Source organism: Hippocampus zosterae, chromosome 18 (assembly GCF_025434085.1).
Source record: "Hippocampus zosterae strain Florida chromosome 18, ASM2543408v3, whole genome shotgun sequence".
Taxonomy (NCBI): Eukaryota; Metazoa; Chordata; class Actinopteri; order Syngnathiformes; family Syngnathidae; genus Hippocampus; species Hippocampus zosterae.
This window is the reverse complement of record NC_067468.1, coordinates 7,704,192-7,726,210: the sequence shown is the minus strand read 5'-3', so window position 1 is coordinate 7,726,210 and position 22,019 is coordinate 7,704,192. Positions and strand designations below refer to the sequence as shown.

The 22,019-nt window shown below is 43.0% G+C and overlaps 1 protein-coding gene across 2 annotated transcripts in view; it reads left to right on the top strand.

Annotated features, from left to right (window-relative positions):
- tnksa (tankyrase, TRF1-interacting ankyrin-related ADP-ribose polymerase a) overlaps positions 1-15,716 on the top strand; it is a 44,203-nt gene extending 28,487 nt beyond the window's left edge. For both annotated transcript variants that reach the window (XM_052051233.1, XM_052051234.1), the window contains 20 exons: positions 850-971; positions 1,086-1,177; positions 1,618-1,696; positions 2,058-2,229; positions 2,372-2,451; positions 2,771-2,916; positions 3,032-3,197; positions 4,644-4,863; positions 6,079-6,188; positions 6,674-6,862; positions 7,714-7,794; positions 8,218-8,407; positions 8,508-8,587; positions 10,281-10,401; positions 10,653-10,750; positions 11,450-11,524; positions 11,636-11,741; positions 12,031-12,217; positions 12,319-12,475; positions 13,277-15,716. In XM_052051233.1, the coding sequence (XP_051907193.1) occupies positions 850-971; positions 1,086-1,177; positions 1,618-1,696; positions 2,058-2,229; positions 2,372-2,451; positions 2,771-2,916; positions 3,032-3,197; positions 4,644-4,863; positions 6,079-6,188; positions 6,674-6,862; positions 7,714-7,794; positions 8,218-8,407; positions 8,508-8,587; positions 10,281-10,401; positions 10,653-10,750; positions 11,450-11,524; positions 11,636-11,741; positions 12,031-12,217; positions 12,319-12,475; positions 13,277-13,363 (2,558 nt within the window). In that variant the 3' untranslated portion in view covers positions 13,364-15,716. The remainder of the gene's footprint in view (positions 1-849; positions 972-1,085; positions 1,178-1,617; positions 1,697-2,057; positions 2,230-2,371; positions 2,452-2,770; positions 2,917-3,031; positions 3,198-4,643; positions 4,864-6,078; positions 6,189-6,673; positions 6,863-7,713; positions 7,795-8,217; positions 8,408-8,507; positions 8,588-10,280; positions 10,402-10,652; positions 10,751-11,449; positions 11,525-11,635; positions 11,742-12,030; positions 12,218-12,318; positions 12,476-13,276) is intronic.
- Positions 15,717-22,019: the final 6,303 nt, after the last annotated feature.

Below are 22,019 nucleotides of genomic sequence, written 5' to 3'. Positions count from 1 at the left end.
CTGCGTGTTTCAGCTTTTGCCGCTGGCTGGCACACAAAACTTGGAATTCATATTTGTGAGAGCTCAATACCCTGCAATGTAGAAATACAGTTTTTGTAGTTTAGCTTGAGCTCCGCTTACCGGCCCCACCCCACACACCACAACCACCACCACCTCGATATTCTTATAATAAACCTTTATTAGTCTCGCAATGGAGAAATTCCCAATTCACAGCAGCAAAGTTATGAAAGGAACAAGTAGAACAACAAAATATAGGAGCTGCTGGAAAAGCGGCCACTCTCGCGGCGCCATTTTGAAGTCAAAATAACAAAAATAACACAACACAACACATAGGACACAGACAGTCGTGCAATCTTCACCACTTTTCTGCATACACTTTGTTGTCTGAAGCAGTTATAGATGAAAGAGGAGAGGATCAAAGTATCCTTTCACCAGTGGGTCAGAGACGTCATGCTGAAAATGTGCACACGTCTGCTATAAGCTAAGTTTTGAAAGCAAACACGAAGCTGTAGCATCCATTGACAAAAAGAGATTACTTCACTTGTGCTGTCCCACGTAATCCGCTTCAAACTCCAAGCCGCGACTGCGAGTTCCAAATCCGCATCGGCGCTCCGCGCTAACGCTCCTTTCTTCTCATCGTCGGCTCCTCATCCAGCCGCAGACCGTTCAACAGCACTGATCTCTCCGCTGAACAAAGCGGGGCTGTGAAAAATGCTGCCCATTACAGGCTTATTATGTGGCGTTTCTCAATTTTGGAGCCCTCTGCACAGTGTTCATTGCAAGAAACTAGTTGTTCGCAGTTACCTTCGCAGTTTTCATTTCGGCTGACATCTTCTGTGTTCTGTGTAGATGAGTTTAAGGGCCACTCACTGCTTCAAGCCGCTCGGGAAGCCGACATGGCCAAGGCGAAGAGGAGCCTGGCGCTGGAGATCATCAACTTCAAACACCCTAACACACACGAGACGGCGCTGGTAAGACCCGCAGCGATTGCCCTGCACCCGCTGATCTTAATAGCACTGCCGGGATGTTCACGTGTGTGTGTGTGTGTGTTCATTTTATTTATTTATTTATTTATTTATTTTTAGCATTGTGCAGTAGCATCGCCACACCCCAAGAGGAAACAGGTGACAGAGTTGTTGCTGAGAAAGGGAGCCAATGTCAACGAGAAGAATAAAGAGTAAGTGAAGCACAATTACACAAATTATTTGATGTTGATGATGATGCTAATAAGAAAAACAAAAATACAGACTTAACCAAAAGTAAGGAGTCAGCCACCAGGTCTGTGGTGTCCAATAACTACCTGAATGCAAATGGCATTGCAACTGGAATATGTTTGTGAGCGTAGAGGAAATAGGATGAGCTCACAAAGCAGTGGCAGAAATGTACATTAGAACCTGTGGCTCGAACAACCTCAAACACCTTAATCGTGGTGCAAATCTTCATCTGTGGGCAGGTTACAGTCATTCTACTAAGGTATTCGGGAGCTTTTTTTTTGTAATTTGAGGAAAGAAAGGCAGGATACATCTCCGATCATTTCAATTTGAATATTATTATTGCTCCGACAACAGCATTAAACCCATTTTTGATTTTTGTCCCTCCCTCTTACTTTTCTCGTAGCTTCATGACACCTCTCCACGTGGCTGCAGAGCGCGCTCATAATGACATCATGGAGGTGCTGCAGAAACATGGCGCCAAGGTCTGTTAATGTGACACTTCTATTCCATTTACTTGCACCTTTTATAGAGTTGGTAAATGTCTCTTGACCTTTGCAAGTCTCAATCCACTTAAAATTAATATTAGAATTGGGTTTATTTAGTTTTTTGGTTGCATGCCTGCAGCATGAGAATTCTTTAAGGGCGGCTGCTAGCTTTGTCATTCACCAAGACTACAGACTTGGCCGTTTCAGACACGGCCATTAGAAAGTGTTGGCTATGTTGACTATTTCATGTCTAATCCTGGTAACCGGCGCACACAATATCCAACATTTTGTTGTGTTAGTGCTCTTTAGTATGCTGATCAAGGTTCCTCGAGAATCATAACTCCGAGGTTTTTGGCAGGTGAACGCTCTTGACACGCTGGGTCAGACAGCATTGCACCGCGCGTCGCTGGCGGGCCATCTGCAGACCTGCCGGCTGTTGCTTGGATACGGGGCAGACGCCTCGCTTGTGTCGCTGCAGGGCTTCACTGCTGCTCAGATGGGGAATGAGGCTGTTCAACAGATACTCAATGGTATGCTGCCATTATTGTGTTTTGGTTGACATGCCATTCCCAATTCCAGTCGGAGAAAAGCCGGAAGGTCATGACTTGTTATTCTTCTGTCACAAGGTTTACAAGTGTATGCAAATGATTTGTCTTTTGTTCATCTTTGTAGAAAATGTGCCAGTCAGAAACTCAGACGTGGACTACAGACTTCTAGAAGCTGCTAAAGCCGGAGACCTGGACACCGTCAAGGTAATGTGCTTGTGTGTGTAGTGTCGTTGCGGATCTTTTTTTGTCATTTAATTTCTTAGCATGTATGTCTGGCACAGTTTTTACGCTGCATGCCTTTCCTGACGCAACCCAGCCACAAAATTGTCAGTCTTGCCCGACTGCTTGCTACTGTCCACCCAGACCGGGTTTTGAGCCAACAGTCCCCGGTGTCCGAAGTCAGGGGGTGCTGCACCGAACCATCCAGCTCTTGAATCCTTGTTTTAAAAGAAAAAAAAAATCATCATTTGTTGCACAGGTGAAAAAAACACAACCTATGTCCCACTTGCCTTTTTCCCTGCAGTCACTGTGCACGGCTCAGAATGTGAACTGCAGAGATCTGGAGGGGCGGCACTCCACTCCTCTTCACTTTGCGGCCGGCTACAACAGAGTGCAGGTGGTGGAGTACCTGTTACACCACGGGGCCGACGTTCACGCCAAGGACAAAGGGTCCGACACTAAATCCTAAATATAAACATTGCTGACACCGTTGCAGCCATTGCTACCGATGAGATCATCGCTGCAAATAGGCAGGAGCTCAATAATGCCTCTCTTTCCCCCCCAGCGGTTTAGTTCCCCTCCATAACGCCTGCTCGTACGGTCACTACGAGGTCGCCGAGCTGCTGGTCAGACACGGCGCCTCGGTCAATGTGGCCGACCTTTGGAAGTTCTCTCCGCTGCACGAAGCTGCTGCCAAGGGCAAATATGAGATCTGTAAACTGCTGCTCAAGGTACATTAAAAGCAAACTTACCATTACTATATTAACACTCTTTCTGTCTCAGCTCTGTCTTATATGTTGGCAGAACAAACACATTTTACAAAAAGATAACCTCAAGTAGTGCTTTTCAAACCCTTTCAAAGTCGTGAATCAAAACAAGAAAACGCAGTTTGAGGCGTCAGTTTCTTTTGCACCGCCGGGGGGTTAATTTGTGCGTTTTCTGACATTTCATCAATTAAAAAGAACATGAATCATTAGAATGTTATTTCAAATGGCACACTGTTTTGCTTCTGCTTGCTGATCCTCGCCTGTTGTGTGATGCTCCGGCTCTCAGATCAGTCTAAATGAGTAATGCAAACAAGTGTTACAGTTCCTCATTTGAATGTTTTTTTTGTTTTGTTGCTTTCGGAATGAGCTCCAGACAAGCGTACATCGCCACTTCAATGTTACTATATGGAGCTGCACAAACTATTAGAGCAAAAGAATTCAAGCAGTGGGATGGAGGCGGGGCTTACATGGGCATACATTCCGTGTCACAACAGGAAATGTTGTGCCTCAAGACGTGTTGTTTTGGACATGCTTCATTTGTCCTTGAACTTGAAGCGCTTGGTGAAAAGCAAGCAGAACAGAAAGACGATCCGCAACATCGATAGCCTTTAAGCATCTACTGTAATGCCATTCAATGCGGGATAACAAAGGATATTCAAATAACCAGTAAAAGAAAAAAATATACCTCTAAAAGGAGTCTCAGTGATAAATGTCACATTTTTTTATTTTCTTAGGAGACAAGTCCTCACTTATGCTGATAAGATTATGTTAGCTTTCTGGTCCATTGTGGGTGGCAGTTTACCACATGAATTCTACTTTTTAAATGACATCAGCTGCCTCATTTCGACTAAGCACCAGAGCACGCACGCACGCACGCACGCACGCACACACGCACACAACACACGCACACACACACACGCACGCATGCACGCACGCACACACACACGCACACGCGCACGCGCACACCTCTGTAGAATGAATCCTTGACGTTTTTCTTCTCAGCCACCCTCAATCATTATATCTATGATTGCTTCCCTGCTTTTTATAATCTCCTTTTCCTCAAAGAATCAATATCTGTGAGTGCTAAATTAGCATAAAAGCAACCGCGGAAAGTCGAGCAAAAACATTGTAACACAGATGAGAAAAATAAATAAATAAATAATGTATTCATATACTAACATTTTACGGCCAGACGCACATCCCCAAGGGAGCAGTCCTATAACATCAGATTTAATGAGCAGATTTGAAAGTGTACATAAAAATAGTGCATTCAAAGCGTCACATGCAGAGATATTTGAGTGAAAGAAATGTTTGCTGTCGCTTGTGGATAATTCTCAACCCTCATGTTATCCCTAGCCCAATGTAGGCATCCATTTGTCTTTTCATTGAGTTGCTGTATTCTGTCCACAGCACGGCGCAGACCCCAGCAAAAAGAACCGAGATGGAAACACGCCCCTGGATCTGGTGAAGGACGGCGACACAGACATCCAGGACCTCCTGAGAGGCGATGCGGCCTTGCTGGATGCCGCCAAGAAGGGCTGCCTGGCTAGAGTGCAGAAGTTATGTAGCCCAGACAACATCAACTGTCGGGACACGCAGGGACGAAACTCAACTCCTCTGCACCTTGCCGGTAACAATCAATTTAGTCAGCCTCGAATCCAATCTGTGTTTTGACGATGTTGATGGCCAGATGAGGAGTTGAGTGTAGTTCGCATGGCTCAAAGTATCGATTTTCATCTGTGAACAGTTGCTCATTCCCATGGTTAAAATCACTTCAATAATGTTCTGGCCATGACAAAAAGTAACTAAAATATTCAAAACAACCTGAGTATGACCAGGTACAAACGGAAATCTCAAAAGGGGAGGTAGCTGAATCAAAAACTGTCATGACGGTCTCAAAATGTCATATTACTCTTTGTCATGGTAGATTTTCTGGCACATCCCTCATATTGGAAACCATTGCCGGTTGTGGCTAATGTGGCTGGTAAGTGTGCTCAAAGGGAGTGATAGCGGTGTCCTTTTGGGCGCGCATAAACCTATTACCAGAAAGGCTGCGCGCTCTAAGCGACGCACATAGACAATCAATGCGGAATCTCCAAGTTATCTTGAGCGCCGCCACTTTTTTTCAGCATCTTATGGGCACAAGAACTTGTCGATCCATTTGCAATGCACGCTCCCGTCGTGACGAAAAGGATGGTTTTCACGATTACCCGCGTAAACCTGTAAAGAAGTCCATATATGCAGAGCCGGCTGGTGTATCGTGATTTACAGTGGTGGAACTGCAACATATACTGTGTGTCAAATGAAATGTGATCTTACTGGGATTGGAGAATCTCTGTCTGAATGTGTTCTCAACACCCATTTCCATGACGTTCCAGATAGTGGAGGTCTGTGTGGGTGTAGCTCAACTTCCTGTCGTAGTTGTTGTTGTTATTATTATTGCAAGCTGACATGTAGTGACATGATGCCACAGATTTACGCCTCATATGACAACGAGTAGCCAGAGTCAGACATCGAAATGCGTACTCTTTCAGATTGTTCTCCAAATAATCCGGCTGGATTGTTCTAAACTTTGCTTGCCCGATTGTACGCTAAATTGTAAATTTCCCCAGTGTGGGACAAATAAAGGATATCTTATCTTATCTTAAATTTGAAGATTTATATCAATACAATACCATCCAACTTTGTTGATAGAGTGCATTTCACAGCAGCTGCACTTTTAGTTTGTTTCTCTTCACGTGTCTGTGGCGCAGCTGACATGGTTTCTCTTGTTTCCGAATGGCTGACTGCATGTAGACGTCTGACGTTTTTCTTTTTTTTTCCGTCTTCCCTCTGTACCGTCTAGCTGGCTACAACAACCTAGAGGTGGCAGAGTATCTGCTGGAGCACGGAGCTGACGTGAATGCACAGGACAAAGGCGGTCTGATACCTTTGCACAATGCCGCTTCATATGGGGTAAGAGCTCCAACAACACGTGTGCCCACAAAGTCTTTTCAATTCTTCACAGCACAAAGCGTCGAAAGGGAACAAAATAATTATCATCATAGTTTTCTTCCTGGAGTCCTCAGCGCCATTGTTCTGATAAAAAGAGTCTTGAAGCACACGTTGAATGAACGGTCGGATATCTGTGTGTTCTCAAAGAGACCCACAAACACTCGATTTAGCAACTCCCGCTGCTTTCTCAGTGGGAGGCTACATTGTGCTTTTGGCAACAAGACTCCTGAGCGCATAGTGGCACCAGCAAGCGAGATGAGTTGGCAGTTGGTGAAAGATGATATGAGGCAATATTTTTCTTAGTTACGTGCAGGGTCACGGAATGAATTAACAGAGTAGGTCCAGTCGCCAGAGTATTCCCTTCGACTTCCATCTATTTCATTCCCTATCGGCTGCTTCTAATCCACATCTGTCTTCTCTGTCTTCTCCATCGGGATCACATCTAGCATGTGGACATAGCCGCCCTTCTCATCAAGTACCACACCTGCGTCAACGCCACCGACAAATGGGCATTCACGCCACTCCACGAGGCAGCGCAGAAGGGGCGGACGCAACTCTGCGCCCTGCTTTTGGCCCATGGAGCTGATCCCACCATGAAGAACCAAGAAGGACAGACGCCGCTGGACTTGGCAACAGTACGAAACTTTCTTGAGCCCCGTACCATTTTGCGATCCATAGCATGCCATCTTTTGGCACGCTTCTGTCAGCTTACTGACTTTAGTGATGCGTGTTGGTGAGCCAGAAAGGAGTGATGGCACAAAAGATGAAATGAATGAAGATGAAATCAAGCTACAAGGTTTGTCCTTTGAAGTAAATCCCCGGGAGTCGAAAGCGCTCTCTCAGTCTTCGTGGGAGAGTTCTTCCATGACCTTTTGCAACTCTGTTGTCACAGCCATCTCGATGGCGTCCTCATCTACAAAAGCTGGCCCCTTGGTGACGTCTGTGAGATTGGGAAAGCTGCGGAAAAATATTACACAGAACCTGGTTGGGTGAATAGGGAGATTGCTGCAGCATGATGATCGTTCATGGCCAGCAACCGTCGGATGCTTAAGGCAAAAGCAAGCAAGCACATCATCATTGTCAAACGGTGGAGAGTTGTCCAATTCCAACTTTCGCCTCTTCTCGCGCACTGTATGAAGGAAACGAACGCCGCAGAATCTTTTTGAAGATGTGCTGCTCGATCACCTCGCCCACATTAAAAGAAAAAACGTGTTGTCTGTCACTCACCCAAAGTTTGTTTGTTTTTTTTGTTTGTTTATTGAACATATAAAATATATAATACAATAATAAATTGACAAAAGCAAAGTTAAGTAAAAATTGTAAAAAGGAAAAGAAAAAGAGTCATCACAATTTTATGTTCAAAGTCATCTGTGATAGCCTATATATATGTGTGTGTGTGTATATACATATATACACACACACACATATATGTCATGAACTGTTTGTTCATCGTAAATTTACCATCAACTAAATCTTTCTGTTATAGGCCGATGACATCAGAGCGCTGCTGATCGATGCCATGCCTCCAGACGCGCTGCCCAGCTGTCTGAAACCACAGGCCACAGTGGTGAGTGTTATCTTTGATCGGGGATGGACAACTTCCAAACAAGAGCCATGTTGATCTTGAACTATCATTTGACAGAACGCAACCATTGGCAAAAGATCACATCTGTCGGTGCATTTTTTTTTCCTTGTCAACACTCTGCCAGGATCTGGAAAGTGTACTTTGACAAAGCAAGAACCCTGTTCGTTGTGAATGGCTCAGGGTTCATGACGTAACTCGTACTTGACATCTTGTTAGCTCGTGAAGCACCTGCAAATGACAGCTGATTTCCACCTGTGCTATTGAGTGTGTTGCACTCAATGTAGTTTTTCTTCACGTTTAGAAGAGGTGAAAAGAGGGCACGTAGTTTTTGTCTTCTCAAAAGAGAAAAACGTACTTCACATTTTGGGATTTCCACAACCCAAATCCTGCCATTCCCACTTCCAGGTGAGCGCCAGTGTGGTGACGGCAGGCGCCACGGGGGGCGTGGTCATCTCTCCCTCGCCGTCACCATCTTCTTGCCTGTCGGCCGCCAGCAGCATCGACAACCTGACGGCGCCCCTCGGGGACATCGCGGTGGGCGGCGCCGCTGGGACGGCGGACGGCGCATGCGGCTCAGACAGGAAGGAAGCAGAGAGTACGAATACAGAAGCACGCGTGGGCCGAAGTTTGGAGGGGGGGGCGGGGCTTTTGAATGTATCCATCATCTTTCTGACATCTCTCTCGACCTTTTCCAGCTCTACTGGATATGACCATCAACCAGTTCTTAAAAAGTCTCGGACTGGAGCACCTCAGAGACGTTTTCCAGCGAGAACAGGTAATGCTTACTTGGCTTCCCGAAAGATTATGTGAAGAGTTGGTCGGGAGAATAGAGTGCAAAAGCGAAGGGAAAAACGGATCCATAGTAAGAATTTGAAGACAAGGTAAGCAGGGAGACAAAGGAGTGAGAAGGAAGCAGACAGACAGAGGGAAAAAAAAGAGAGTGAGGCAGAAAGTCAAATTGAAAGCGACTGCTGGCTAAAGTCCAAGCACCAAAATTGGGAGTGGATGCCATATGCAGCCTCTGTATTTCTCCTAATTCCCATGAAGGGAAGCAGGTCTGCATTGGTATTCTGAGTGGTGAGATGGAGGAGAGCGTTGTCTGTGTTTGGAGCGAAAAAAATAGATATTTTGCACCATAAACAACTACTCACACTGTATATCTGATCGTTTCATATGCTTTTACATCACACTGATTCTCGTCGTCGTTGATTGACATGGGGAAAATGGGTCAATTGTTTACACCATAAGTGTCAAACTCCTTTCCCGGCGGTCCCACTGTCCTGCATGTTTTCTACTTCTCCCTGTTGCAACACACCGGATTCAAATGAACAGGATCGATATCAGGCTTCTGCAGAGCTTGCCGATGGGGCCGATCAAATATCCTTTGAAGTCTCCTTCTTCCTTCGTTTAGTCAGCAGTTAACTGTGCTTTTGGTATTGTCTTCGTTTCGTAATGACTGCGCGGAGCTAACGAAGTAGGCAAATGCACATGTCAATTCGTGTTGGGCAACCTCCCTTCTAGGTTTATAAGTGGTTCCTGCGAATAATCACCACTCGATGGCATAGGAACACTAACAGGGAAACAACTCAATGGGGAATATACAGAGCGTTAAAATCACTTTATATTAGGCGCATCGGATTTTCGGGAGGGAGGGAGAAAGAGAGAGATTTTCTTGAGACGATTTTCTTTGGATGCTGTCTGCCGCCTCCGCATCCAAATGACTTCTTCGGTTTTTCTCCAGTGCATTCAGCTGCTTCACGCCCCCCGGCAAACATCGATGACAGCGACCCCGATCAGAGTAGATTAAGGTTGCAATTTAAATTGGAGAGTTCACTCGCCGCCCACTGCTCTTCCCGCTGAACAAACTTGCCAACTTCACCGCTCTGGCTTTGATCGTTGTGGCTCCATGAGCGCCGTGCATTCATTAACCTTTCCAGCACGCCGCGCTGAACTGACTCCCATGAAAATTCGTCAGCCATTGTCTCCGCATTCAGACTCCCAATTGCCCGAGTCAATGATCTACCCACTCGCTTGTAGATGAGTTCTTGCCGCTGCGTGGCCACATGTTTGTCGGATCATAGCTCAGAGCCTATCATTAACAAGAGTACAGCATATTAAAAAAAAAATTAAAACAAGGGTACAGCATATTTTAAAAAATGCATAAAAAAGACAAGAGAAGACATCTCCCAAGTTTTCTTGAAGTCATACACTCAGACCTTTCATTCTACCTGACTGCATTGCCGTCCTTATGAGAAGATAAAACCGTAGATAAAGAAGATAAAGGGTTCTTGCACAATTGTCCTGGACGTGTTTTTGAAAAAAGAAAATTGTGTATCCATATTCAAACTGTCTGTTGAATTTCATTGTGGCATTTTACCATACATACTTATTTGGGTGTCTGTGTAGCATTCTACAGTACATGTGCAAAGCATGTTGGATTTCAAGATTTCTTTGTGCTGTCCGAGCAGATCTCGCTGGACGTGCTGGCAGACATGGGCCACGAGGAGCTAAAGGAGATTGGGATCAACGCTTACGGGCACAGACACAAACTCATCAAGGGCATCGAGCGGCTGCTGGGAGGTCAGCAAGGTGAGGGGAAAAAAAACAACAAAAAACATTCAGGTGCTCATTTGCCTGTCGGCGCTTAAGACGTGTAACTAATATCAGGCCGACATTGCATCAGAAGTAAATACAGTACAACTCGATGTCGGTGATTGAAGAAAGAACAACGATTCCATTCATGCAATGAGCCACTTAATATTACATTACAATTGGGAGAAAAAAAATGTCGCATTTACAAAAGCTGGAGACATTTAAACGGCCCTACGCTGCGTTTGCAGGTGCCAACCCGTACCTGACGTTCCACTGCTCCAGCCAAGGCACCGTGCTTGTCGACCTGGCCCCGGACGACAAGGAGTTCCAGTCGGTGGAGGAAGAAGTAAGCACACAGACAACAATTTGGAACATACGAATGCAGCTCAACCTCACACTCTGCATTTTTTCAGTAGCTGATGACACTGTATCTTCATTGGCAATTGTGAGTTTTCTTTGCGAATGCGCTGTCTCCCGTAATACCAAGACTGACCTGTGGGGGGGAGAATCTCTCCGGAAAATACAAAGAGTACCGTTAGTAATGCTAGTAGAAGGTAGGCTAATTTGTAGCTTTTGTGGCAACGATAAATTGCAATTGCAAATTTTTCTTGTCATTTTTATTGTGGCGAATGACTCGGGAGACGAGTTATACAAAGTCTTTCAACCATTTTGGACCTTGCTTTGGTCCCAGTCATCCTAGAATGCTCTCCAGATAACGTACCACTCCCACATTGCAACCAAAATCATCAGGGGTTTTTGTGTACAATACAATAAGTTTTTCTTTTTGTTTTTATCAATTGACGCCAGCCCCTTCACTTGTCAGTCTTTTGAAAGGAAGTCTTCAATGTTCAGTGTTGGCCTTTTCATTCGAAATGCAGGTGACATTTCAGCCCGTCCCCCAAAGGAAAACATGAGGGTGCTTAGAAACAAAGAAAAGCATTTGCACTTCATAAGCATGTTTTTTTTTTGGTCCCCATGTATCCTCCTTTTTAATATGTTGAAAAAAACAAGCATTCTCATTGTCTTCTCCTCATTGCGTCCTCAGCTGCAGAGCACCATCAGAGAGCACCGTGATGGCGGCAACGCCGGCGGCGTCTTCAGCCAGTACAACATCATCAAGGTGACACCTTCATTAGCTGACTGCAATTAACAACTTCAAAGCGCGGCGCCCTTCCAGGAAAATCCACGCTAACCCTCTCATTCCTGCTCGTGCTTCTGCTTGTGCGTGCAGATTCAGAAGGTGGTGAACAAGAAGTTACGGGAGAGATACTCGCACAGACAGAAGGAGATCGTTGATGAAAACCACAACCACCACAACGAGCGCATGCTTTTTCATGGTAAAGGAATGAAATGAACTGCAACATGCCAATTTCTGGCACCCTAGTAATCACACAGGTACGACGCGTGGGGGCCGGTGGACTGTTCCCCAACTTCGGGGCGGGGGGGTGAATCAATAAGCGACATGGCCAAAATAATTATTAGTGAGACCCATAGCTGCAATTCAATCCCCAAGCCTCACACACGCTCGCCACTAGTGAACTGTGCTGCTGTCCTTGGTTGAATTGCCTTTTAGGTGTCAGATGGATCCTCACAGCGTCATCTCCCCCTTTTCCTTGCCCCTGCCAGGTTCTCCCTTCATCAACGCCATCATCCACAAAGGCTTCGACGAGCGCCACGCCTACATCGGGGGCATGTTCGGCGCCGGCATCTACTTCGCAGAGAACTCCTCCAAAAGCAACCAGTATGTTTACGGGATAGGCGGAGGCACGGGTTGTCCCACACACAAAGATCGCTCCTGCTACGTTTGTCACAGGTAAAGAAAATCTCCCTCACCTTCCTCCGTCACAAGACAAGGCGGACTTTTCTATTGTGTGTACTAATACCGCATTTGGCCTGTGTGTTGTTGCCTTTCAGGCAGATGTTGTTCTGCAGAGTGACGCTGGGGAAGTCCTTTCTTCAATTTAGTGCCATGAAGATGGCCCACGCGCCGCCCGGACATCACTCGGTCATTGGGCGGCCCAGTGTCAATGGGCTGGCCTATGCGGAGTATGTCATCTACAGAGGAGAGCAGGTGTGTACATGCACGCCTTAATGGTTTGTAATGCTTCAAGTGACACAGTTCAGATTTTTGGGGGGCTTATGAAGCACAATTTGGCTGAGGGTTGTCCAGCATGGAAATTCTACCGTATTTTCCCGCATAATAAGGCACACCTAAAAACATTCGATTTTCTCTAAAGAAAAATTATATAATCCATTGCGCCTTATATATGGATCACTATTCAGATTTCTTGGACGTAGTATTTTAAATGTTCTGTAAAGCGTCTCCTTACAGCTGCAGCGGTTGTGAAAGCTCAATATAAAAAACCTGTATTGTATTGTATTCCCTTTAGCGTTGCTCCATCGAGTGGATGCATAATGGAACCACAGCCACTAATGTGGCTTCTATTCCATGCGTCTTATAATGCGGTGCGCCATATATATGAAAACTGTTTTCAAATAGGCCATTTATTGAAGGTGCACCTTATAATCCGAGGTGAATTATAGTTCAGAAATACGGTACATTTAAAAAAATAAATAAGCAAGGCAGTACCTCATCGCTATGCATTGGATCTGAAATCCGACACGGCTGTGACCTTACTAAATGAAGCTCATCTTTTTACTTCATCATAGTTTCTTAGTATCAAGTTGGCACCATAGCAACACTTTGCAGTGAATAATGAGGCATAAATAAGACAAAAAAACTGCAAATATGCAAATTAACCTGCAAAAAAAATCATCCACAAAATTAGAAAGCTGGTCCTCACAGGTATATATATTTCAAGACTTGGACTCTACCAAAAGAAAAATGGATTTTGTCTGTGTTGCTGTCCAGGCTTACCCAGAATACTTGATCACGTACCAGATTGTCAAACCAGAAAGCGTGGCCACGCCCAGCGCCCCAGCCGAGCAGAAGTCTTAACGCACGCTGCACGTTGCAAATAGGATCTCAAAGTCGAGAGGATGCACGCCGAGCAAGCGAGCGAGCAGCCTTTTTTGGAAGCCGCTCAGCCCAACTCAGAGTGGCCGATCGGACCGATGGGCATGGGCCACCCAGCGACAAGAGGCGACGTTGCCCAAAGTGTTGACCCCAAAGTGGCCATTTGATTTGGACTCTGTTACTGAGCAGAGCGAGGAAGCGTTTTATTTTACAGATGAATGACGACATCACGAGGACCATCATGCGCTGCTTCGTCCCCATCCGAAAAGAACAACATGGAGACAAAATGAGCATTGCTTTGTTCACAGCAGAACATTTGGAGCTGGTAGCATCTGTGCAAGACTTTAACAAACTCTCCCGACGTGACCACGAGACGTTTTACAACGCTAAACAAACTCAAGTCACCTGTTGCTTTCTAAACAGAGATATGGGGATGAATGGATGTGATATTACTCAAAGCAGCGCCACCTGGTCCGTGTTAAGAGAAAGGCCCTCTCATCATATGCAGCAATCCCTCACCGATAGCGGTTTGAGCCCTGAGGCAAATACTTTTAAGGATTCATTTTAGTGAAGTAAAAGTGTTTGGCCTGTGTGATTAGTTTAACATGTAAGTGTACTTCAATAACATTTCAGATTTATCTTTCATCATTCAGCTTCCCATGAAATGGCTGACAAATGATGTGATCCACTGAAAGTGCGTGTCCACTCGTATATGGCCACAAACAACCCAGGTTAAATTTTGCTCCCTCCCCCATGCACAAATATTGTCTCTGCCAAGATCTATTACTTGAACATAAAATTGTTGCCTTGTGATGCAAGTTCGGTTTGCTCTGTCACCATGTTTGTAACTCATACATGTGTATCATTAATCATTGTTTCCCCCATTGAACCGAATGGAAATGCCATGAATCCGTTCCAGTCTCCCCCCAAAAGACCCAACAAAAATGAATGTAATTTTAATGAGAAAAATTGTCCTCTATCATATTGTACTTTTGAAAACTCATCGAAATGACAAGAATTTCCGTTGTTACCGCATTCTCTTTTTTTTTGTGGAGAATTGCCGTTCTTCCCGCATTTTCTTTTTTTTTTTGTGGTTACATTTCATCACCTTGTGGCGCTTGCTTCTCCTGGTGTGCCTTGGCCGCCTGGGGGCGATATAATATAGACAGCTGCTCAAAAAGGAAGCTCCAGCGATTTCAGCCGTTTTTCAGCACGGATGAAGTGCTAGTTCTATTTAGCCAGAGCTTTGGCGCCATCTTGTGGCAGTCTTTGGGCCTGTTCGAAAGGGCACAAACAAGACACTCGCACATGAGTGAATTGAGCACCAGATCGCTCAGGATCGAAATAGGAAAACACAATTAGGTGAATTTGTGAGCAGTGAAGCGCTGATAAGCGTAGAAAAAAATTGTTACATGTCGTTACAAAAGTTGCATTCTTGTCATTTCTGAGAGCCCCCCGCCCCCTACTGGTGAGTCCATGTTGGTGTTTACAATTGCTTATAACTTGCTTCTTTTCCTCACCTTCTCGGGAGTTGAATATACGCTGTTTGCATTTAACAATACTGTATATGACCAGTTTGTTTCGGTTATCCCCTCACCCCCCATTGTTTTCCCGTTCTGGATGGAAAGCTCATTTGTCTGATATCCTTGATATCAGACAAATCCATTTAAGGGCGTACTAATAAGCCAGAGGTGGCACTAGTACTTTTTGTCAATCCGGTGACATGCAAGCAGATAAAAGACGAAAAGTTTGTCTGTAAATTAAAACAATTTACCATGTTGGAAAATGCCAACACGGTGAGCACTTTTCATTGTTAGACAATTCTTGTGAAACAGGCAGCTAAAAAATCTAACAAATATTTGTGCCTCATGTTGATACTTTTTTTACGTTGTATACTCAACTCACACACTTTTACACACCCTAACTGCCACCTATGGATTTTCTTTTAATCATGCAAACGCGGCAGATTAGTTTGCCATATCATTAAAATGGCCGCTATCACAAACCCTGCCACAGACATATCAATCAAAAATGTAGAAATGTGATGGAAGTTTAATGTCGCATATTTGAAAATGCTCTCACAATTCAACAAAATACACCTGCATGTCCATTTTAGGGATGCATCTAAATATCAAATGACATACGGAGTTTGTGAGTTAAACTTGTATTATCCATTTTGAACTGTTGAACGGAGAAAAAAATGGTGAAAATGTGGTTTTCCTCATTGGTAGTGTTTGTTTTACTTGCTGTTGTACAACTGGTTGTACATCACTTCTGTCCACACAAGTTGTTGTACAGAAAAAAACGGAATTAAAGAACTCAACTTGGTTTTGGATTGCGAGTCCTCCAAATTTTCATTGCATTTCACTTAGTTATTTTTTTCCTATGACTGGAAAACATTTGCTGTCACAGACCTGAAAGTCGATATCACTGAGGCTCAAATGCGACAACGACCTTAGGATGTTGTCGAAGCGGTGTCTTGTGAAGAATGGATGTCATTCACAAAGTTTCCACCGGAGGACGCTCAGAATGCATAAAGAGAACAGTACCCGTTAAAGCGAGTTGAATTACTGTATGTGAAATGTTATTATAAACCAAAACCGGTTATTCGCTTATAGTACTATTTGTACAAATGTGATTCCGGGCGGGTATTGAAATTGCGTGAAACAGTTACGAAGATAAACGAAAAATGTGTTTCGCAAGGTGTTTCTAGCCAAATAGCATAACCATGTAAGGCGTTTTGGGCCGAAAAAAAACGACCATGTATAGCAAGGCGTTTTTAGCCGAAAAAAACGACCATATCTAGTAAGGCGTTTTTAGTCCCAAAAAAAAAAACGACCATGTATAGTCAGGCATTTTCGGACAAAACAAATGACCTACTATAATAGGGGGTTTATGGCCAAAAAAACGCCCATGTGTAGTAAGGCATTTTTGGCTGAAAAAAAACACCAGGCAGAGTCGGGCGTTTTTAGCCGAAAAAATCGACCATGTTTTGTAAGCTGTTTTGAGCCTAAAATAAACGACCATGTATAGTAAGGCGTTTTTAGTCGAAATAAATGACGTGATGTATCATGAGGCGTTTTGGGCCGAAAAAAACTTTTTTTTCGGGCTAAAAACGGCTTACTATACTATGTCGTTTTTTCGGGCTAAAAACGCCTTACTATACATGGTCGTTTTTTTCGGGCTAAAACATCTTACTATACAATGTCGTTTTTTCGGATTAAAAAGCCTTACTATATTATGTCGGTTTTTTTGGGCTAAAAACGCCTTACTATACATGGTCGTTTTTTTTCGGGCTAAAAACATCTTACTATACTACGTCGTTTTTTCGGGCTAAAAACATCTTACTATACTATGTTGTTTTTTCGTGCTAAAAACGCCTTACTGTACTATGTCGTTTTTTCGGCTAAAAACGCCTCACTATATTATGTCGTTTTTTTCGGGCTAAAAACGCCTTACTGTACTATGTCGTTTTTTGGGGCTAAAAACATCTTACTATACATGGTCGGTTTTTTCGGGCTAAAAACGCCTTACTATACTATATCGGGTTTTTTTCGGGCTAAAAACATCTTACTATACTATGTCGTTTTTTTCGGGCTAAAAACATCTTACTATACAATGTCATTTTTTTCGGGCTAAAAACGCCTTACTATACATGGTCGTTTTTTTTCGGGCTAAAAACACCTTACTATACTGTCGGGTTTTTTTTCGGGCTAAAAACATCTTACTATACTATGTCGGTTTTTTCGGGTTAAAAACGCCTTACTGTACTATGTCGTTTTTTCGGCTAAAAACGCCTTACTATATTATGTCGTTTTTTGCGGGCTAAAAACATCTTACTATACTATGTCGTTTTTTTGGGGGCTAAAAACATCTTACTATACTATGTCGTTTTTTCGGGCTAAAAACGCCTTACTATACTATGTCGTTTTTTCGGGCTAAAAACGCCTTACTATACTATGTCATTTTTTCGGGCTAAAAACGCCTTACTATACTATGTCGTTTTTTTCGGGCTAAAAACGCCTTACTATACAATGTCATTTTTTTCGGGCTAAAAACGCCTTACTATACATGGTCGTTTTTTTTCGGGCTAAAAACACCTTACTATACTGTCGGGTTTTTTTTCGGGCTAAAAACATCTTACTATACTATGTCGGTTTTTTCGGGTTAAAAACGCCTTACTGTACTATGTCGTTTTTTCGGCTAAAAACGCCTTACTATATTATATCGTTTTTTGCGGGCTAAAAACATCTTACTATACTATGTCGTTTTTTGGGGGGCTAAAAACATCTTACTATACTATGTCGTTTTTTCGGGCTAAAAACGCCTTACTATACTATGTCGTTTTTTCGGGCTAAAAACGCCTTACTATACTATGTCATTTTTTCGGGCTAAAAACGCCTTACTGTACTGTCGTTTTTTCGGGCTAAAAACGCCTTACTATACATGGTCGTTTTTTGCGGGCTAAAAACATCTTACTATACTATGTCGTTTTTTGGGGGCTAAAAACATCTTACTATACTATGTCGTTTTTTTCGGGCTAAAAACGCCTTACTATACTATGTCATTTTTTCGGGCTAAAAACGCCTTACTGTACATGGTTGTTTTTTTTCGGGCTAAAAACGGCTTACTATACTATGTCGTTTTTTCGGGCTAAAAACGCCTTACTGTACTATGTCGTTTTTTCGGGCTAAAAACATATTACTATACAATGTCGTTTTTTTCGGGCTAAAAACGCCTTACTACACATGGTCGGTTTTTTTCGGGCTAAAAACACCTTACTATACTGTCGGGTTTTTTTTCGGGCTAAAAACATCTTACTATACTATGTCGGTTTTTTCGGGTTAAAAACGCCTTACTGTACTATGTCGTTTTTTCGGGCTAAAAACACCTTACTATACTGTCTGTTTTTTTTCGGGCTAAAAACATCATACTATACTATGTCGTTTTTTTCGGGTTAAAAACGCCTTACTGTACTATGTCGTTTTTTCAGCTAAAAACGCCTTACTATATTATGTTGTTTTTTTCGGCTAAAAACATCTTACTACACTATGTCGGTTTTTTTCGGGCTAAAAACGCCTTACTATACTTGGTCGTTTTTTCGGGCTAAAAACGCGTTACTATACTATGTCGTTTTTTCAGGCTAAAAACGCCTTACTATACATGGTCGTTTTTTTTTCGGGCTAAAAACACCTTACCATACAATGTCGGGTTTTTTTTGGGCTAAAACATCTTACTATACTATGTCGTTTTTTCGGCTAAAAACACCGTACTATATATACATGGTCGTTTTTTTAGGCGAAAAATGCCTTCCTTTACATGCTTGTTTTTTTTTCCGACTAAAAACGCCTTACTATACATTGTCGTTCTTTTCGGCCAAAATCTGGTTAGTATAACAGCCCAAAACGCCTTACTATATATACATGGTCGTTTTTTTTCGGCCAAAAACGTCTTGCTACATACACATGGTCGTTTTTTTTTCGGCCAAAAATGCCTTACTATACATGTTTGTTTTTTTGGGCTAAAAACGCCTTCTATTACATGGTCGTTTTTATCGGCTAAAAACGCCTTACTATATACACATGGTCGTTTTTCTTTGGTCCAAAACGCCCTACTAAACGTGGTCGCTTGTTTTTTGTCCAAAAACGCCTTACTACACATGGTCCTTTTTTTCAGCTCAAAACGCCTGCCTGTACATGGTCGTTTTTTTTTTTTTTTTCGTCCGAAAACGCCTTACTATAAGAGGTCGTTTTTTTCGGCCCAAGACGCCTCACGATACATGTTGGGGGTTTTTTCAAGTGAAAGCGCTTTACTATAAATGTTCTTTTTTTTTCGTCTAAAAACGCCTTACTACACATGGTCTTTTTTTTTCGGCACAAAACATCTTACTAGGCATGGTCATTTTTTTCGGCTAAAAACGCCTTTTATTACATGGTTGTTTTTTAGGCTCAAAACGGCTGACAATACATGGTCGTTTTTTTTTCCAGCTAAAAACGCTTGTTTTTTTCGGCCCAAAACGCCTGACTATACATGGTCGTTTTTTTTTTTTTTTTTTGTGAAAGCGCCTTACTATAATTGGTAATTTTTTCGGCCAAAAACGCCTTACTACGCGTGGTCGTTTTTTTCGGCCCAAAACATCTTGGCATGGTCGTTTTTTTTTTTTGGCCCAAAACGCCTTATGATAGATGATCATTTATTTCGGCTAAAAACGCCTCACATTATTCATGGTCGTTTTTTTAGGCTCAAAATGGCTTACAAAACATGGTTGTTTTTTTCGCCCAAAAACGCCTTACTACACATTGTCGTTTTTTTCGGCCAAAAACTCCTTCGTATAACAGGTCTTTTTTTTGGGGGGCCAAGAACGCCTTACTATACATGGTCGTTTTTTTCGGCTAAAAATGCCTGACTATTCATGGTCTTTTTTTCGGCTGAAAACAGATCACGATACATGGTCGGTTTTTTTCGGCTAAAAATGCCTTACTCGATATGGTCATTTTTTTCGGCTAAAAACGCCTTTCTATATCCATAGTCGTTGTTTTCGGCCCAAAATACCTTCCCAATCCATGGCCTTTTTTTTTTCGGCTAAAAATGCCTCTCGATACATGGTTGTTTTTTTCCGGTGAAAAACGCCATCGTTTTTTGTTTTTTTTTCATTTAAAAAAACGCCTTACTACACATAGTCGTTTTTTTTTTTTCAGCTAAAAATGCCTTAACATGGTCAGGTTCTTTCGGTAAAAACTTTACGTGGTTGTTTTTTCGGGCTAAAACCGCCTTCCGAGAAATGGTCGTCTTTTTTAGAAGTTTAAAAAGAAAACGCCTTTCTATACATGGTCGTCTTTTTACACTTGACTGTTCTCCAATTTGGAAGTTATGTCAGGAGTGTAAAGATCGGTTCCGATAGGGTTTCACAATCGGATAAGGGTTTCAAAGTAGGACTGGAATATAGGGTCTGCCTTGTAAATTGATGTTTGGAATTCAAGTAAGGGTGACAATCTGAGGTTAGGGCTTTAAAGTACGTAGGTTTAGGATTTCAAATTAGGGTTTTTTTTTTGCTCAAGAAAATACACAGTTTAATTAAGAACAAGTTTTATTCAACAGTGGTTCTTCTGTAATAAATAAATGCACAGTTCATTCATTCCACACAGTATAACTGAAGGGAAGTTCTTTTCCTTTTCACTGTCTTCTCTGTACAAATGTTTAGGTTTTCTTTTGCCGTGTCATGCTTCAAGTTGCATTGGGCAGACATCAAGAGCATAGAAAGAGATCAACTCAAAAGTATTGCCGTGTTTTTTTCCTCTCGACTGATTGGTTCTCACTCTCCACCCACCCCCACCCCTCAAAAAAGCCCGTCTACTGTCTCCGTGATGAGCAGATCAATCAGCAAACACAAAGAGGGTATTGCATCACTTCAAAGTGCTACAGAAATAGGTGTCGGCAATCTCTGAAAAACAGGAAACTGTACAATGCCACTCAGGGTGTGTGTGTATGTATGTGTGTATGTGTGAAGTCAAAACAACAGGCCTTCCACATAAGGAGCAACGGCAGTTGAAAAAGGATGAATAAAAGAACAAATTAACCTGAGTTTATCTCCCTGTTAAATGGCGGAAAATTGGAAGAACTTTTTTTTGTGACACCACATGATCTTATTATCCTCCTATTGAGTTCCTGGTATAATACCGGTGTCTCATTTTCTTGGTTTTGCTCATGCCGCACGGTCAGGGGAAAGAGACGAACATCTGAGAGGAGGAGGTGGTGAAGATGAGAAGAAGAGGATGAACATGAAAGGAGATGAGAGGAAGGCCTGTGGAAGCGTGTGTGTGTGTGTGAGGAGGGGATGGACAGGAAACTATGGTCAAGCACCTGTCACTGAGGAGTGCCTGCTTTGGATCCTCCCTCCCCGCCCCCCACACACACACTCACACACACGCACAGACGTCCATGTCTTTTGTGTGGCAGCAGGAGGAGTGCCAAAGGAGGAAGGAGCGAGTGCTTAAAATTCCTGCTTCCTTCCTGCATCCATCTCATCGGCTTCAAGAGCTGTTGTCTCCATGGCAACTCGGGGTGCAAAACTCCGGGGAATTCTGAAAGTTGGAAACTTTCCATGGGAATTTAGGAAATTGAAGATCGGCAACGTCAATGTATTTGATCATAGGATTCACTAAAACGAGCAGACTGATGGAAGCTAAGATGAAAATGAATATGCCAAACATTCTTTTTTTTTTTTTAATTTGTATGTTGAGCGGCCCTTTTGCTCAATCTTTTCACAGGGACTTCGTCAGTCTACAGTCCAGGGGTGCCCAAACTTTTTGGACCAAAGATCGACTTTTTGATCAAGCAACCTCCCGCGATTGCCCTGTTACCGCGCACTCACAGGCGTACGCACGCCATGAACAACAGTCTGACACAGAGGCATGCGACGCACTTTTGCAGCCTGTTAACTATCGTAGCTCACACGTACTGTTTTAAAGTCCTTCCCTCTGCTCTCAAGAGTCTATTCTTTGCCACGAAACAAACTGAATGAAAATAATGAAAATGATAAAAGATATAGCGGAACAGCTCTGATCACAAGCTGCAATTGTATTTGGGTGCAGTGTACATTCACACAAAAAAATATATTATTAACATGCACAACAACACA